The sequence below is a fragment of the Neoarius graeffei genome, chromosome 22 (assembly GCF_027579695.1).
Source record: "Neoarius graeffei isolate fNeoGra1 chromosome 22, fNeoGra1.pri, whole genome shotgun sequence".
Taxonomy (NCBI): Eukaryota; Metazoa; Chordata; class Actinopteri; order Siluriformes; family Ariidae; genus Neoarius; species Neoarius graeffei.
Genome location: NC_083590.1, coordinates 20,247,451 through 20,266,208, shown reverse-complemented (window position 1 = coordinate 20,266,208; position 18,758 = coordinate 20,247,451). Strand labels below are relative to the sequence as shown.

General features: G+C 41.3%; 1 protein-coding gene and 1 long non-coding RNA gene across 2 annotated transcripts; both read left to right on the top strand.

Annotated features, from left to right (window-relative positions):
* Positions 1–966: 966 nt before the first annotated feature.
* On the top strand, positions 967–13,659 carry LOC132870755 (class I histocompatibility antigen, F10 alpha chain-like). The gene is made up of 6 exons (XM_060904585.1): positions 967–1,586; positions 4,906–5,160; positions 10,418–10,705; positions 10,974–11,246; positions 11,828–11,932; positions 12,201–13,659. Exons 1-6 carry the CDS (start codon positions 1,511–1,513, stop codon positions 12,218–12,220), a joined length of 1,017 nt encoding a protein of 338 aa, XP_060760568.1. The 5' UTR covers positions 967–1,510; the 3' UTR covers positions 12,221–13,659.
* Positions 13,660–16,858: 3,199 nt separating this feature from the next.
* LOC132870390 (uncharacterized) lies at positions 16,859–18,409 on the top strand. The gene is made up of 3 exons (XR_009651103.1): positions 16,859–17,114; positions 17,741–17,841; positions 18,110–18,409. It is a non-coding gene; the product is annotated as an uncharacterized LOC132870390 (long non-coding RNA).
* The last annotated feature ends 349 nt before the right edge of the window (positions 18,410–18,758 follow it).

Genomic DNA, 18,758 nt, shown 5'->3' with positions numbered 1-18,758 from the left:
ATCAGATCATTCCCTTTGGTAATTTCTTCTTCTTCTTCTTTTGGCTGCTCCCGATTAGGGGTCTCCCCAGCAGATCTTTCGTCTCCATTGCTCCGTCTTCCGCATCCTTCTCTACCACACCTGCCACTTTCATGTCCTCTCTCACCACATCCATGTATCTCCTCTTTGGCCTTCCTCGTTTTCATGTGCCTGGCAGCTCCATCCTCAACGTTCTCCTTCCCACATGCTCTGCATCTCTTCTCAGGATGTGCCCATACCATCTCAGTCTCATCTCTCTTAGCTTAATTCCCAAGCTCTCCACATGTGCTGTCCCTCTGATGTGCTCGTTCCTTATCCTGTCCAACCTCCCATCGCAAACCTTAACATCCTCAACTCCGCCACCTCCAACTTTGCCTCCTGTCTCTTCGTTAAGTGTACGGTCTCCAATCCATACATCACTTCTGGTCTCACTACTGTCTTATACATCTTACCTTTCACTTTTGCTGGGACTTTCCTATCACAAATGACTCCCGAAATCCTTCTCCAACTGCTCCACCCTGCCTGCACTCTCTTTCTCACCTCACTGTCGCAGCCCCCATTTTCCTGCACAGTTGACCCCAGGTACTTGAATTCACCAACTTTCTTTACGTCTATTCCTTGCATCTTCACTACACTCTCATCCCCATTCTCATTGATGCACACGTATTCTGTTTTGCTACGGCTCACCTTCATTCCTCTTCATTCCAATGCATCCCTCCATCTCTCCAAACCCAACTCAACCTCCTTTCTACTTTCACCACATATCACAATATCATCCGCAAACATCATGTTCCATGGTGACTCTTGCCTCACTTCGTCCATCAAGTTATCCATCCCTGTGGTAATTTCTGTTATTCCCTATATTTAATGATAACATGATGTGGCTGTATTGGTTTTGTACATTTGTATTTTTTTTAATAAAGTGTTATTTCAAAAAAGGGGGGGAGAATATGATACAAGAATGTTCTGCGCATGCGCATTATCCAGTTCTTCTTCGACCTTGAAGCAGTTCGCAGGTGATGTTATTGTGTATTTACCGCCACCTACCGGTCTGGAGTGTTGCGAACAAGGGAGTTTCTTAGAAAGAACTTCCGTAAGCGTGATTAATAATAATAATCTAAACAAATTCACTAAATTATATGAGCTAAGTTTTACACACACACACTAAAGTTCAGATGCTCTGGAGACCCCTAATATTTGGTGTGGACCAGGCGCCATCTGCCCATATACAGTAGTTGTAGCCCAGTTCAGCTCTGACCATCAGAGGAAAACCTTGAAGTTGTGTTTATTTAAAAAAAAAAAAAAGCCCATAAGAAGCCTTTTATACTTTTTCATGAAGTTCTTGTTGATTAACATTCAGCTGAGCTCAGATGGCAGTGCAGCAGATAGTGTTTAGTGCGCCATTCTCAGGCGGAAGTGAGTCTGACTTTCGGTTTTAAACGAATGGTAGATGGTAACTTTTTCTGCTCCAATGTGAAGAAATTGCTTGCAAATGTGGAAAGTAAAGATTATTTATATTATAGTCGTCGTTTCCCGCTTCTTCCTCCTTCCCCAGCAGTCTTGTTGTGGTAAGTGTTGGTTTTGTAGAGACTTTTTAAAACTAGTGGTGTTTTGGTGATGGAGTGTTTGGCAGTGACACTGTAAATGATGACACTGTCATCATTTTCTCTTTGTTCTATTTTACTGTATTAAATAATGTGTGTTCCTGTTTAAACAGACAAGTTGTTCAGTAACCCAGTCATCAGTCGACTCCAAAAGTCTCCAAACAATGACTAAATTAGTTATTTTAATAAATATGTTAGTTATAATGGTTTTCCTGTTGCCTTTATGCCAGTTTAATAATCTGATACAATCACACCAGTTACAAACAGGCACAACTTTCTGTCAGAGAAATGAATAAACTTAATTTCTTTTTGCCTTTTCGACTGTCAAAGAAATGTCACAGCATGTTTTAGTGCTTGAATGGTTAAGTTACAAGACTAAATAAGACTATACTTCATGACAAATCCACTGAGAATAACATTTAAAGAATATACATGGACACAGGAAGTGGCAGCTGCCGGAGCTGTAGCTTATTATGTGTTTCTAACGCATCCCAAAACAGTCGTCTGTACAGTGTGTGTCGATGCTCTTCTCTGTTCTGATGATGACGTGTTGGCGCAGGAGCAAAGTGGCCATTTACTGTCTGATTATGATGAGTATTACTTGATTGTGTTGTTACATCGTGTAACTCTCCAAAAACCTGATCAAATCATGAGAAAAGCACACTTTAGCTAGGAAGGTTTTAGACACTGTTAAACAGATTGTGTAACCAACACACTGATAAAAACAGTCAATGTGATCTGCCGTTGCTAACTGTTGTTGCCCATTGAAAAGTTGCCCTGTGTCTCACTTAGTTGCCCGTTGCCAGCAACATTGCTCGGCAACATTGCCCAAAAAGTTGCCCCGTGTATCATCACCTTCAGAAAGAAACAATGTTGCCCAATCTCAATAGAAAAGAGTCAAAACGCAATTGCCCAGCAACATTGCTCGGCAACATTGCCCAAAAAGTTGCCCCGTGTATCATCACCATCAGTAGACAGACACACGGGCGATTGCTCTAAGACAACGAGGGAGGCTCAGCCTCCTCTAAAAATGATGAACGTCGTGTAGGATGAATTGCGCTAGGCTTATGTTATAGCCGACCTTATAACATTGCTATTTCAGATCCAGAATCATAGAAATATATGTGCTCAACCCAACTACAGTGCGAAATCATTCCGTTATAACTTTCCCCAGTTCACCTAATGTGTGCATGAGTTTTTCCCCCTCGTGACAGCGCGATGCAGCCCAGCCTCAGTACACTTCAATGGCATTTGGGAGCTATGCGCTTGTCAGTCTCAAAATGCAAGACGGTTATTGGACAAATACTGCAAAAATGCCCGCCCACGGAATCCCAGCCTCACAGTGGGAGGGGCATGGCAGTTTCCGCGAGGAGACTGGTGATTGGTGAAAGCGGCCAGATATTTTCTTTGATTGACAGCTCGTTTCAACTATAGACAGGCAGCGGTGAATTTCAGTTCAGTCCCATGCGGATTCGCAAGTGCTGTGGTGTATTGTAAAGGCCAATTTATGCTGACAACCCAGTCCTCGCAGATAGCGTCGCAGACAGTGTCTGCGTAGCCCCCACCTTCGCAGATGCTCTGCGCGCACCTCCCAAAAATTGTGACCACCACAGAAGCCTCGCAGACAGCGCCGCAGACAAGAGGGCTCTGATTGGTCCACTCTACATCCGCTGTACACGCACTTCCGCTTCCCTACTTTCCCGGTTTGGTTTGTTTTCACGACCGGCATTTTTAAAAACACGAGCGAAGATGGAGCAGCATGAAGAGCGGTTGATTGAGGAAGTACGTACATCAATACGACTCCAGTTCTAGTCATTATATAAAAAAAAGTTCTAGTCATTATAAGTAACCGGAGGATAAACACTCCACTAACCACATCCACCAACTACTCCTAGCGACTTCGCGCCCCCTTGCGTTGTGCCGGTGAATAACATCGCGCATGCCTATTATCCCCGCTCAACAATAAATTACAACTGTCTGCGAAAAGCTATCTGCGAAAGCCTTGTCGCACGAGCATGCAGAGGCCTTAAGAGATCAGCTTACATTTCGATTTCATTCATTACATACGGTTTCTACCAGCTTTTTTAGTTTGTATATATTTTCATTGTAAATAAAGTGTAAATATAGTGTTGTCAAGTTTGCTATCTTAGTTCCAGAAATTTCGTTTATTTGAGTGACTGAACTTGAACTTGAGGGGGCTAGTCAGCTAGCAAGAAAGCTGCGCACGGATGCCAAGCATTGCTGATTTAATTTTGGCGAAGCCATTTGCCAGTCTTCCTTTCGAGGAAAAAATTAAAATTAAAGAGCAGGGTAGACCAACGCCTCAAATTGACTTGGTGAAAAAGGTAGGGAATAATACTCGTTCCTTTCAGCTCTCCTGGTACGAGAAAGTGAATTGGCTAACAGCAAGTGACCCACATCAACAACAGTAAATAGGCTACTTTAGTAATATGTCATGGATGGACCAAAAATATAGAATCTATTTAAAATGTTTATGCTGAGTATATTATATTGGAATCTATATTTTTCTGGATATGAATTAAACACCGCTACAATTTCGAAAACATTTTTAAACAAAAACACAGCCGAGAACATTTCACACTACAGACCTGGATTAAAAGTGAAGGGTTATCAAAATTGTCAATAAAACATTTCTCAGTCAAAATAAGTAAAATATAGGGAAAGTGTCATTGAATGAAATGTGTGGCACCCAGCTCTATGTTTGGCTCCCCAAGGTCAGTGCTTGTGCCTATTCCAGAACACTCTGCTGTTACTGTTGAGGTTCCTGACAAAGAACTGCTTTCAATAATGATCAATTTTTAAACAACATGCCACAATTTTAAAATATAAAATGTTAAAATATATCCCCCCCCCCAACACCACCATCATGTATATTGGACAGTAGGCTAATGGGCCAAAAGAACCTGTTATTTCACAGTTTGTGACCCTGCCAACAATCAGCCAGATCAGAGGCAAGAGTATGGGCAAAATTTATGTGTTTTTTCTTTTTTCTTTTAAAATCTGGAAACATCGTAACCGACCAGCCTCCCCTGTTTGAAAGACTACCAGCTGCCAGTGGACAGACACCAATGCAAAACCAGAAAAATCACCTTAATCAAAGAATTTCCATGTCATTTTGTTACAATATATGGATGTTTTCTTAAAGTTTATATGTCAAAGTATATAATGGGTGGAAACCTTTGGACAAAGACCTTTTGAATCAGAGCTGAAAGTATCTGCAATCTCAGATGATCCCTAACTCCCTGTTTTTATTATATTGCAGAGGTTAATTCCCTCACTGGCTATTTCCTCGGCTCTGAAGGCCTCGGCCTTCCCAGTTACATAGAGAGACTCGATGTGAATGATGCCACTGTCTTTTACTATGACAGCAGCATGCATGCAACAGCACCACGTCCCGATTGGCTCAACACCATAGCTGGTCAACAGCTCTGGAAAGAGAGGAGATTTACATCACTGGACAACAGGGAACTTATGGCTGTGGCATTCCAAACAGCCATCAAGCAGTTCGACCTCACAGGTACTTCGTGTTTTTCTTTAACAGACAACTATAGGCTTTGTTCATCAATATTGCTTATTTGATGAATATAAGAACGTTGTAAGTTCAACACATGAGGCATGTATTCAACACAGTTTGCTTGTCCTTATAGAAATTTTAATGAATTGCACTTTATCTTAACTTTCAAGCACCATATAGTCCAGAAATATTCAGGAATTGTAGGGAGTGTGGATGAGTGGTGAGATGAAAAAATGCCAAAAATTAACTATTTAAAAGTCTGTATCAGACCTGCCAACCTTTATGCATTTCAACACCAAGTATACTCGAACATACTCAAAATATGAAGACGAGCCAGTCGATATTTGCACAGATGTTTTGAACTCTCCCATATTAGAATAGAATAGAATGCCTTTATTGTCACTATACCCATGTACAATGAGATTAAAAGCAACTCCAATAACAGTGCAAACAGCGTGTAGAGAGAAAAATCAAAGGTGAGGGTGTAAAGTGCACAGTCCTGAGGCGTATGTTTTTTGTTTCACATTATGGAGTGAGGTATTCCACATTATAAAGTATTGTACAGAGAGAGTCATGTTATAAAGTATTGCACATTATAAATTATTGCACGAAGAGAGTCACATTATAAAATAAAGTATTGCACATTATGAAGTATTGCACAGGGGGGTTAGACTATAAAGTCAGAGCATATTCGAGTTCAGGGTGGTTATGGCTTTTGGAAAGAAGCTGTTTTTGAATCTATTTGTTTTTGTCCTGATGCACCTGTAGCGCCTCCCTGAGGGCAACAGGTCAAACAGATCAAAGCCAGGGTGGGAGCTGTCCTTGATAATGTTCTTAGCTCTGCTGAGGCAGCGGGAGGTGTAAATGTCCATCAGGGAGGGGAGAGGGCAGCCGATGATCTTCTGTGCTGCCTTTACTACTCTCTGGAGCCTCTCCCTGTCTGCAGCAGCGCAGCTGCTGTACCATACTGTGATACAGTATGTCAGCAGGCTCTCGATGGATAAGCGGTAGAAGGTCAGCAGCAGGTTGGAGCTCAGGTTGTGCTTCCTGAGGACTCTCAGGAAGTGTAGCCGCTGCTGAGCCTTCTTAATGACTGCTGTAATGTTTTCTGACCAGGAGATGTCGGCGGAGATGAGGACACCAAGAAACCGGAAGGTGTGGACCCTCTCCACATACTTGTTGTTTATGTAAAGGGGGGCTAGGTCGGTGCTGTGCTTCCTGAAGTCAACGATAAGCTCTTTGGTTTTCTTGGTGTTCAGAGCGAGGTTATTCTCTGAACACCAGGCTGCCAACTTCAGGACCTCCTCTCTGTAGGCTGCCTCGTCTCCCTTTGAGATGAGTCCGACCACTGTGGTGTCCTCAGCAAACTTGACGATAAGGTTGTTGTGGGTTGAACTACAGTCATGGGTGTCGAGGAAGTACAGGAGGGGGCTCAGCGCACAGCCCTGTGGAGAGCCGGTGCTCAACGTGCAGGTGGAGGAGAAGTGGGGGCCAAGTCTCACAGTCTGGGGCCGGTTGGTAAGAAAGTCCTTTATCCAGGCACATGTGAGAGGGGGGAGGCTGAGAGTGTCCAGTTTTCTGATAAGGATGTCCGGGATTATTGTGTTGAAAGCTGAACTGTAATCCACAAAGAGTATGCGGACGTAGCTCTGCTGCTGCTCCAGGTGGTTCAGCGCAGAGTGGAGAGCTACGGCGATAGCGTCCTCTGTGGACCTGTTCACGCAATATGTGAACTGGTAGGGGTCGAAGTCTGGGGGGAGGTGGTCCTTGATGTGCTGAAGAACTAGTCTCTCGAAGCACTTCATGATTACTGGGGTGAGGGCCACAGGATGGTAATCATTCAGGCTGGTGACGGGAGACTTCTTCGGCACTGGGATTATTGTTGCTGATTTTAGGCAGGGCGGGATGACTGCCTGAGCCAGGGAGAGGTTAAAGATCCTGGTGAAGGTAGGGGTGAGCTGGTGGGCGCACGCTCTGAGCACCTTACCAGGTACACCATCTGGGCTGGCAGCTTTCTTGGGGTTCACTGCCAGGAGCACCCGTCTGACATCGTGCTCCTGTACAGTGAATGGAGTGGTGGTGGGGGCAGGGCTGGAGCAGATGAGTGCTGCTGAGATGTTTCAAAGCGAGCAAAGAAGCAATTTAGCTCCTCTGCCAGTGGCGCACTCCAGTCTCCTGTTGACGCATCATAGTCTCTGATGTTTGTGATGTCTTGTATGCCCCGCCACACCTCCCGTGTGTTGTTGCTGGACAGGTGGGACTCTATACGCAGCCTATGGTCTGCCTTGGCTTTATTTATTCCTCTTTTCAGATCAGCTCAAGCGGCTCTGTACAGAGCTCTGTCACCTGACCTGAAGGCAGCGTCGCGAGCCCTGAGGAGTGAGCGGACCTGGCTGGTCATCCAGGGTTTCTGGTTTGGGAAAACCCGGATGTTTTTATCCACCGTTACATTCCGATGCAGAACTTGATATAGTCCAGCACCGTTCCTGTGAATGTCTCCAGCTCCTGGTGTTCAAATAAGTCCCAGTCTGTCCATTTAAAGCACTCCTGTAGTTTGGAGAGTGCGTTGTCAGGCCAGGTTGTGATAGTCCTTGTGGTGGGCCTGGCTCTGCGTCTGAGGGGGGTGTAGGCTGGGGAGAGCAGGAGGGAAAGATGGTCTGACTGGCCGAGGTGGGGGAGGGATATGGCTCTGTACGCATGCCTGATGTTGGAGTAAACATGATCCAGAGTGTTCTCCCCTCTAGTGGAACACTTAACATGTTGGTAAAACTTCGGCAGTACAGTCTTCAGGTTGGCCTTATTAAAGTCTCCTGCGATTACGTGAACACCGTCAGGGTGGGCCCACTGCTGTTTGTTAATGGTGTTCAGCAGGAGAGAGAGAGCGCTGTGTTTACACAGGCGTCGGGTGGAATATACACAGCTGTGACAATCACGACAGTTAGCTCTCTCGGTAGAAAAAAAGGCCGGCATCTTACAGACATGTACTCGAGGTCTGGGGAACAGTGTTTGTCTATAATTGTTCCGTTGTTACACCAATTATCATGCACGTAAATACAGAGCCCCCCTCCTCTGCTCTTACCGGAATCCTCAGTCCTGTCCCAGCGGAGCAGAGTGCGACCTGCTAGCTGCAAGCTAGCATCAGGTATTTCCAGATGAAGCCAGGTTTCGGTGATAATTAAAACACAGCAGTCATGAACATAGCGATTTCCAGCGAGTTGTAATTCCAAGTCATCCATTTTATGCACCAGGGATCTGGCATTGGAGAGATACAGGCTCGGTAGAGGTGGCTTGTGTGGTTGTTTTCTTAGCCTTAGCATAGCACCGGACCTGCGGCCTCACTTCTGCTTCCTCTCCCTCCTCCATCTGTGTCGCCTCCTACACCCGACAACAATCCACGGAGAGCCTGGCGGTCTCGCTATGTCATCTGGGATGTTATGCGTGTCGTGAAAGTCACTCGAAACAGATATCTGGTGTTGGTCACCGATGGCCAAAAGTGTCTGGCGGGTGTACTGGATGTTCGCAGAACCAATGGTGCACAAACAAGCAAGAAAGAAATACAAAATCCAACAAAAAAAAGAGCACTGAAAAGGAGAGCCGTGAGCCGCTGCAACCACGCACGCCGCCATCTTATGTATGTATATATATATATATATATATATATATATATATATATATATATATATATATATATATATATTTGACTGACACTTTCTGGAAGACCCGCCCCCTCTCTCCATCTCACACCAATAATAGTGGGGCTCCCCACGTGTAAAGTGTATGGACCAAAGCTCTATACTTGAAGCATATACGCAGAACCATGGCCTCACTTTCGTTTATAAATGCCTTGAGACCTCAAGAATGACACAGGATTAGTTTTAAGTGTTAACAATAAATCTAATATAGTAATTTTTACAATTAAAGTGATTCATATAGGTAGCGGTCTGAGTGAATGAAGTTGACGTCTGTGACGTCACCGCAGGAAGGCTGTCGGTCTCATCGCCATTTCCGCTATAGTAAAACACAAAGTTGATTCCAACTCCAATCCTCCATTTTGAGCTAATTTATCACCATGACATGTCAAATCAGTCTTAACTGAGCAAGTCGGTAACAGTATTTCTTACTTTCAGCATAATTTTTTATTTATATGACTTTGGTCTATAGCTATCAAAGGCCTCGGCCTTAAAACCGGTTACCACCGTGACATCATGCACTCAGGGCTGACTGGCTCAGTGGGGCAGCTCAAATGCCAACTTTGCGGTTGATTTTAACTCTCAAAAATGTTTTTTAAATTCCCATTTATGCAGCATACAAGAGTCAAGGGTGGAGATACTATGCACTCAGAAATTTATTTAAAAATAAAGGTTCTGCGTATCTCCTTTAAGAGAATATGGTAGTGCAGGGAACCTGATTGGAAATGCAAGGCAGTGTATCTCAAGACTTGACCAATGGACAACAAAATTCGTATCTTTATTTACATAAGATAGATGGTTTTTTTATCCTGTGCTTATTTTTAATTTGCCTTTTATCCCCCGCTGGCCGAAAGGCCTGAAGGGGGATTATGTCATGGTGATGTCTGTCCTTCCGTCCATCCTGGGAAGGGTACTCACCTTCTGAAATCAACTCCTCTCACACTTCATGGAGTAATTTCATGAAACTTGGCAGGATTCTTTGTTATATGTTGGTAATACACTTATTGCAATTTCGTTCAATTCAGTCACATTTTACCAGAGTTATGGCACAGTAACCAGTGGGGGATATTGTGCTCTCAGAGCACTCTTGTTTAAAAAAATTTGAGATTATTATTATTATTATTATTATTATTATTATTAACATGCTTTACACTCATTGGGAGCTCTGCTTTTAGACAGTGCCTAAATATACATATTACAGTATATTAGCCTGTGCTCACGGTGCTTGAAGTCAGTCTCAATGAGAGAAAGTTTATAATGTCTTCTTTAATCACTTGCTCATTAGCAGTTTGTTTTGTAGGTGCAGTGTGGAGGTCTATGAGCTGACAATCCTGCAGCATTTAAATATAAACTGGTTTTAAGTGAGAAATATTTCAATAGCTGACTATAACTGTGATTAATATTTTATAATTTAAGCAGAACTTTAAGCATATTTGATATTGTAGTTAAAAATATGTCCAGTAGGTAGCAGCATGGTTTTATTTCATTATTATTATCAGGTTTCTAGTTTTATATACAGATGTGAACTTGCACTGATAACATCTGCCCTTTGATTTTCTTCTGTATTACAGGCACCAGATCAGATATTAATATATATCAAGGCTACGGTCGGTGTGACCTCTATCCAGATGGCACAGTCAGGGGAGTGTTAACTCACGGGTTCAATGGGATGGACTTCGTAAGTTTAGATATTGACAGCAAGGCATTCATCGCATCTGTTCCTCAAGCCGTCAAATATAAAAGGATTCGGGAGAAGAATATAGGCAGGCTTGAATATCTCGTGTCTTACTACAAAAAGACCTGTTCTGACGAACTTAAGATTTACTTAGAGCATTCTCCTGCAGTCATCGTGAAGAAAGGTAAGATATGTGCATCAGCATCTCCATTTGAGTCTAAACTTTATCATAACAGCACTTTTTTATATATATACACACACATTTATACATTATGTGCATATGTATAATTATTACACATATTGTGAGCTGATTATGTAGACGGTCCATTAGCTTCACATAATATATATATATATATATATATATATATATATATATATATATATATATATATATATATATATATATATATATATATAAGTGTAAATGGTTTTGTTTTTTTGTTGCTTTTCAGCTCCAGAGGTCAGGATTTTTGAGAAGCAGAGAGCTGGTTCCACTCTCCTCACGTGTCATGTGACTGGGTTTTACCCCAAAGCCGTGCAGGTGAAGTGGATTGGGGTAGATTTACAGCAGGAGGATCTCGAGACGAACAATGTTCTGCCTAATGGTGATGGTACATATCAGACCAGAAGGAGTGTGATCAGACCTGAGGAGAACACAGGAGATCAGCACTATAGCTGTATAGTGTATCACAGCAGCGTCGAGGGAAATATTACAGTCACCTGGGGTATGAAGTTATATGTTTTATCTAAAATGTGAGTTAAATAACGATATGTGCATAATTAATTTGATCTTTGTGTTTGGAAATTTTATCACCTTTATTTTAATCAGTGACTAAGAATATGATGTTACATATTTAATATATAATCTAATGCAATTTTTTTTATCTCTTATAAGGCCTGGGCTATGATATTCATGATTTAATCTAATCCAGTATATGATCTGGGGTAGAATATATAATCTGGGATATGTCATATAAAGATAATATGGTATATACAGTGTTATTACTCTGGATATTATATCTGGCAATTATATAGATATTGGTCTAATCCTGTCCTGGTGTACGATACTTCATATGTTATCTTATTACATGGATAATAAATACTCTGCTCTGTTATTTTAGATGGGGGTGTGATGTTAGATGTTCAGTTTGTTTGTTATATTATATTCATTGAATAATGTGTTCAGGTAAATTGTACACTTCTTACATTTGTGTGCCGTTCCCTCCTCCCCCATAACACCTGTAATACAGGAGACCTTTTCTTTCCATGTCTTTGCCTGATCACATTTATATTCTCTGACTTGTAGGTAAAGAAGAGAAACCCTTCCGGCTTCCTGTTTGGATGACGCTAGGCTTCATTTTCATGGTTGCTGTAGTTGGGCTTGTAATACGATGCTTCATTAAAAGTAAAGGTAGGCAGTTGAACCCTAATGATTAATGTAACTAATAACTATGATCAGTGTGGAAGGTCAGAGGTCAGCGTCTCGTTATTCTCTCTCCTTTTTCAAAGACTGACACTGAATATACAAGTTATAAAGTTATAATAATTACTCACAATCTTCCACAATGCATTATTGTGCACCTTAAAACCTTATTCGGGTCTGAACTCTTGTTACAGTTCAATTCAAGCCGTGTTCAACACGATGAATTACATCTGTTTTTTGTTGTTGTTCCTCACAGACGCTGTGACCCGCAAGTGACGACTCATGAGAAGATCGAGCTGTCTATCCTCAACCTCGACCTCCTACAGTCCTCAGGTCTAGCCGTTTCTTCTCGGATATTTTTACAAATCTTCTCTTCATGAAGCTCAATCTAACTGAAGGATAAGAAGCCTTTGTTTCTTCTCTTTTTGTCCTGCTTTTCTTACAATACCTGAAGCCCAGTCTGAGCCCCAAATAAGCTTTTAAACTATTTTTGTCATGAATACTGGTTTATGAAAATAGTTGAAACGATCTAGCATTTCCTATTAGAATACAAGATGTCAATTCTGAGATTATTAAACCTAGTTCTAGATTGCAACCAACTTCTTCCAAGATGTCTTGTCAAATAAAATTATCTGCCCATGCAGCAAGATTACTTCATGAGTATGAAGTAATTTTCTCCTCAAATTCAGTTTTCGATTTTTTGTAGTGCACACAGGCATAAAGAATGTATTTATTACGTTATCATTCACACAAACATTAATTCTCAAAAAGTGTTTTATAGTATTGCACAACTTCAGCAGAATTGAATGAACCATTTTACAATAAGGGATGTATTGGGTTCTTATTTTAAAAATCTCTGGTCATATTTGAATCTGATCTGAGTAGTGTTTTGTTTTTTTTTAAATATCTGGATATTTTAAAGGTGGGGTACGAGATTTTTTTCAGGAGTATTTTTTACCATATTGCTTGAAAAGCTCCTCACACCCATGTTGCAAGCAGTACAATAGAAGGTTTGACCTAAAAACGAAATATTTTAATCCAGTCTACAGTGTAAAATAAAGGAAAAACGCCATCCAATCATATCGAGGTACCACCTCAAAATGATTGGATACTGACACGTCAATCAGACTGAAGCCCGTGAGCAGCCCAGCCCTTCTGTGTGCGTGTATGTATGTGTGAGAGAGCGAGCAGCCCCTCCCCCAACCCGCGCGCTGCGAGCAGAGTGTCACAGGATTTTCTCAGTGCGCTCCCTCCAAACAACGGGGATTTACACGAAAACTGAAGGAGATATTCACAAAGTTCTTTCACAGTGAGCGCCACAAGCCTCTCCTGAACACACTGATGTAATTTTTTTGTCTGTAGTGTAAAAAATGAGGTCAGTAGAGCAAATTAAAAACGAGTGACTTTTCTGCCAAGTTTATAATGGCAATCTATGGGGCTGCGCGCCTGTCCTCTCTTCACTTTCAGGCTTCTCATTCAAAAACTGCAAGTCCTATCGTGTAGGTAGACACATTGTGTGAATCCGGACAAGTGTGGTTACTACTTTTGAGAAAATTATGTGTGTGGAGTGAAAATTGGGGCTGAAAACACAGTTTAAATGAGAAAGTTTGAGCTATTTTTCCAAGCTCTCTCCACTCTCCACTGGTGTGTAACGCAATAGACACCCATTATAAAGGCTGATTTTCTCAGGCTTTATAAGGGGGAGGAGGGGTGGAGACGCGGGGGGGTGGGAGCATGGCGAGGGCGGGCGTGTTTCTTTTCAAAATATGGCTTGCGGGAACCGTTATTCCAAAATCTCGTACCCCGCCTTTAACTTAGGATTACAGGAGGCGGCACGGTGGTGTAGTGGTTAGCGCTGTCGCCTCACAGCAAGAAGGTCTGGGTTCGAGCCCCGTGGCCAGCGAGGGCTTTTCTGTGTGGAGTTTGCATGTTCTCCCCGTGTCCGCGTGGGTTTCCTCCGGGTGCTCCGGTTTCCCCCACAGTCCAAAGACATGAAGGTTAGGTTAACTGGTAACTTTAAGTTGACCGTAGGTGTGAATGTGAGTGTAAATGGTTGTCTGTGTCTATGTGTCAGCCCTGTGATGGCCTGGCGACTTGTCCAGGGTGTACCCCGCCTTTCGCCCGTAGTCAGCTGGGATAGGCTCCGGCTTGCCTGCGACCCTGTAGAACAGGATAAAGTGGCTAGAGATAATGAGATGAGATGACGATTACAGGAACAACCATCTATTGCTGTTACTTTCATAATCACATACATGCCCTATTAGTTTCACTGTTGCTACTGAATATGTTTTAAGATAAATAACTGAAGGGCTCGAAATTCGTGGTGGTCCGGTTGCCCAAGGTGACTTAATTTGTCATTTGGCGGGTAATTCCTGTCACTGGCTAGTTGAAAATAAAAAATATATATATGAAGTGAAGATTCAGACACACCTTCAACTAAAGCCACCACATATTAAGCGTGCGCCGTGTCCGTGTTAATCGATGTGTTTATCGGCAGGCTGGAAAATACCGAAGAATTCCGAATCATATCATGTACGAGTCAGGCTGTCAGTTTTTTCACTACTGCGCATGCGTATAACGCATCTCATTGAATATCACTGTCATGGGCTGAGCCGTGATGCTGACATAGCGCGCAGCACGCAGGCAGTCATTTTTAAATCCCTGCTGTCCTGTCACTATTCTCATTGCCACCACCGTATGTACTGTTTAAGATCTCTTTCATATTGTCATTAATCACCATTTTCCATAGATTAATTACTCAGGGCCAAACTTAGTGTTTAGAGTGCAGGGAAAGGCCTACTGGCACTTCTAGATGGCTATTGTTTGTGCATCTGACTCATTCAAAATATTCGCTTGAAACATATTGTCATTTTCATTCTTCATCTGTATAATCTTTGTCTAGTATCAAAAAGTAAAATAATTCACACTGGCTGTTAAAAACTTCATTTATTGGTTCAAACTTTTATTACAACTCCGGTAGCAATTCACTCAGCAGGCATTCAAAACGTTCTTCCATGTCTCGTTTGGGGAAACAGATGGACTGTTCCACTGGGGGGGGAATAGAGGGGTTTCCCGGGTTCTTTGTGGGGCAGCCCATTGTGATGGGGGTGTTTTAGGGGTAATGACTTAAAAGCCATTTGGAGGGTTCAATAAAGTATTTTTGTGCATGTCAGTTATTGTATGTATTTGTGTTATATGTTTTTTTATTTGATTTATTATTTGGTAATAATTATGTTGCTGTTCAGGGCTCGACATTAACGCTTGTCCGGGACAAGTGATACTTTATATCGGACAAGTTCATCGTCTCAGTTACTTGTACGATCGGACAAGTGCCAAAATACGCCGATATTCGGGTTACATATCAAATTTATCAGTTTATTCACATGATTTCCGAAGCATCTCACTCGACATATTGTTTTGATGAATTGCCGGATGTTTCTATTCGGAAAGAGCGATGTGCGCATGCGCAATATTCCACTTGTGAAACTGGCCAATGCCGCTTGGCCAATGGGGTCAGAACACGCAGAACTCAAGGGCTGATAGATGAAGATGAATAGAAACTTTATTTGTATCCATTCATCTGTGAATCAGTAGAGGTGTGGAGGTTTTCATAACAAGATGTATTATCTTGTCATTTGATAACTAGATTTCAGTGTATAATCAGTGATTTACAGTATTAGTCAATTTTGTTATCAGTTGTTTTTATTTGTAGCATTGTTATTTGTTTCTCTTGTCCAAACTAGTGATATCTCAAGTCATAAATTTTATGATAATGTTACTTTTTGTGATATTTGTTACTGAACTGCAGAGTACTGATCTGTGTGTATATATAATGGTTAGTGTTTCTGGATCTCATAGTATAGTTATTTTGTTCTTAAAATTTTATGTTAATAATTTCTACTCTATTGGGATATATTGCTTCTGAACTTCAGCATAATTGGTGAATTATGGTATCAATCAGTGTGTTTTACTATATTTTTGAACTTTTGCCCTCAGTATATCAAGTATTGATTACTTTTGATTCATAGATATTATGCATATGTTGTGAATTCGGAAACAAATGCAATAAAGATTGTTGGGTTACAAATAGTTTGTGTTTTTTTTTCTCAAATATTTCTTCGGACAAGTCAACTTCACATTCGGACAAGTACATTTCCTTTCAACTTGCCTGACAGGACAAGTGGTTTCAAAAGTTAATGTAGAGCCATGTTGTTTAGTTAATTGATTATTTTTGACAGTGGGGCTATCCAGTGGGTGGGGCTACAGTTAGCAATGCTCTATATTAGGCCCAAGAGCCTCAGTAGGTGAGGGTTGGCAGTGAAGTAAACGTGTCTTGTTAATTGAAATTGCTCTTGATAGTAGTTCAGGGTCTGAGGACTTAGCCTGGCTATTTATGCTTGTTTATTTTCGTTTTGTACATTTTTCATGCACGCTTGTCATTGTAAATGTAACCTCTGGTTACATGTTCAGGCCAAAAGGCCAGACTATGCCACCTAAGGCCCCGCCCCTTAAGATGTGCATTAAATCAAAGAACACCCCCACTAAACATTAGACGTCGTATGGACGTGCAGATCATGTCTTTATTGCGTCCGTCGGTCCAAGACCAATTCTGGACTTCTAAATGACGTGCAAACTAGGTCTGCTATTTAGACGTCTAACAATGACCCTATTTGGACGTCAATATGTAGTTGAAAATTTTAACGTCAGACAAGGTGACTTTTTTGGACGTCATCAAGACGTCTAAAACAGGTGCAGGAAAATTACGTATATAACCTATTTTTAATTTAAATAAATTTTATTACAAACTATAAATATAAATAAATAATATTACAAATATCAACATTATTAATATTGTCCGTGAATTTTAATATAGCCTATTTATATGTGATTACATACCATTTACATTATATTTTATCTGTTTAATTTGTTGTCTATTTGAGTTCAACTTGAGTTCAACCAGTCAACGCCTCTCTGATTGGCCAACCGTGTCGACGCAGCCCAATAGTAAACGCCACTCTGATTGGCCAACAACACCGCTAACGTTTCTCACGATTCAGAGGAACTTTTCTTCTGTGCCGGAGATGAAGAAGCAAATGGCCGCACGGTTCTAATTGTTTCTTCTGCTGACGATGGTTCTGCTCAGCACAAATTTGTCCTGAATAAGTTGAAGGTAAGTCCGGTCATGTCAGTTAATTTTATATTCATACATGAATTTGTAGTGTTAGTCGTTTAGTTTTCTAAGCTTTGTGGACGGTGAATCTTAACCCGGTCTGAATCTGCTGTGTAATGTGCCATATTTGTGCCACTGGCATCAGCTAACGTTAGCAAACGTTAGCTAAACATTGGCCTCGTCAATTTGGACAGTAGAAACGACCAGCGTGCCTAAAAATATTCACGTTAACTGAAGCTTTGTTGTGAACAACCATATTGTGTGATCACTAAGTGTTTGCACTGTTTTGGGTGTAGACCTGCCTGCATGCTTTTTTTTTTTTTCTTTCTTCTTGCCACCATTTGGGCTAATTTGCTCATTTTCCACCTGCCCTTGAGTTAAACAATTATTACCTTCTGTTCATCCAGGCTTTCATTCACTCTTAGTGTAGTGTATTAGCTTCAGGTTGGCATAGATCATTGATTTCTGAGTTGCTGCTTAGCGTCTCACCCATTAGCATCCTGCTTAAGTGTCCATAGATTTCTGGTATTTTCCAGCCCTTGACTTGTGATGTTCCTAAATGTGTCATTGACATTGATTTATAAATATAATTTTATTTTATTGATTTATAAATATAATTTTTACAGGCTGTTCAGTAATGCACTCATGGCAAAGTTCAATATGAAGGGGAAGGGGACAAAGTCAAAAAAGCCTTTAGAGAAGACTCAACTTTATAAGGCAATCCAAGGTAAGCCCATATTTCATGTTGACAAATGGAAGAAAGTGGCCCCGTTCTATCTGTAAATTTCATAGGACAAAACATTTACTCTCCTGATGTTAAAACTCCAATGCCAACTAACTACCATAGCCATCTTTAACGTTTGATGTTTTTGAATGAATCCAGTATGGTACTGGATGCAGAGGCAGCCTTGTTTTGCTTAAATATATGGTGACTTGATGTATGACTTCAGATTTCCTTCATATTTCTAATCACTTGTCCTTTTCTACTTGTGCAGATGGAGTCATGAAGTTTGATTCCACAGCCACTGAGGGCTACATTAGAAGTTGTGTCTCTGAACAGCTTAAACATGCACCTCAAAGACGAGAAGGTGGAGGACACAATGCTGAGAGGACTGAGGACTAAGGACCTTTTCACTTAATCCACCGCGTCTTTTTTTTTTTCTTCCCACGAGTTGGCAAGTTGGCCTGTTTTGCCAGTATTAAAACGGAATAAAAAAGAGACGAGTGAGGATTGAATTGTAATTTTATTGTCTATAAATGGACATGGAGGGTTTCTGAACTGTTCAGTTATCACTTTATACAGTAGATCATGCTGTGTGTGTGTATATATATTTTATATGATTAACATTCAGTCCAAATCCCTTACTATGTTGTTTTGACTTCATTTGATTTAAAGTTATATTAAAAAAAAACTATTTTGCAGTTGGTTTTGTGTCTTAACCTTTCACATACACTCTGTGCAAATGTAAGTGCATTTATTTGTAGGATAATGTATCTTTCCATAAACGCCAAAGAGCTGATGTAATGTAGGTTAAGTTGGAGAACCTGCTAGCTGTAGGCTAGCCTGCTATTTTCCTGTAGTTTCATTTGGCTCAGCAGAGCTGGAATGCTTTACACCTTAATGCATTTCCATAGCTGCTGAGT

Coding starts and splice junctions, on each gene's coding strand:
- LOC132870755 (XM_060904585.1), top strand. CDS start 1,511: ATGTGGAAAGTAAAGATTATTTATATTATAGTCGTCGTTTCCCGCTTC. Junction 1,587..4,905: donor TCCCCAGCAGTCTTGTTGTG/GTAAGTGTTGGT, acceptor ATTATATTGCAG/AGGTTAATTCCCTCACTGGC. Junction 11,247..11,827: donor AAATATTACAGTCACCTGGG/GTATGAAGTTAT, acceptor TCTGACTTGTAG/GTAAAGAAGAGAAACCCTTC.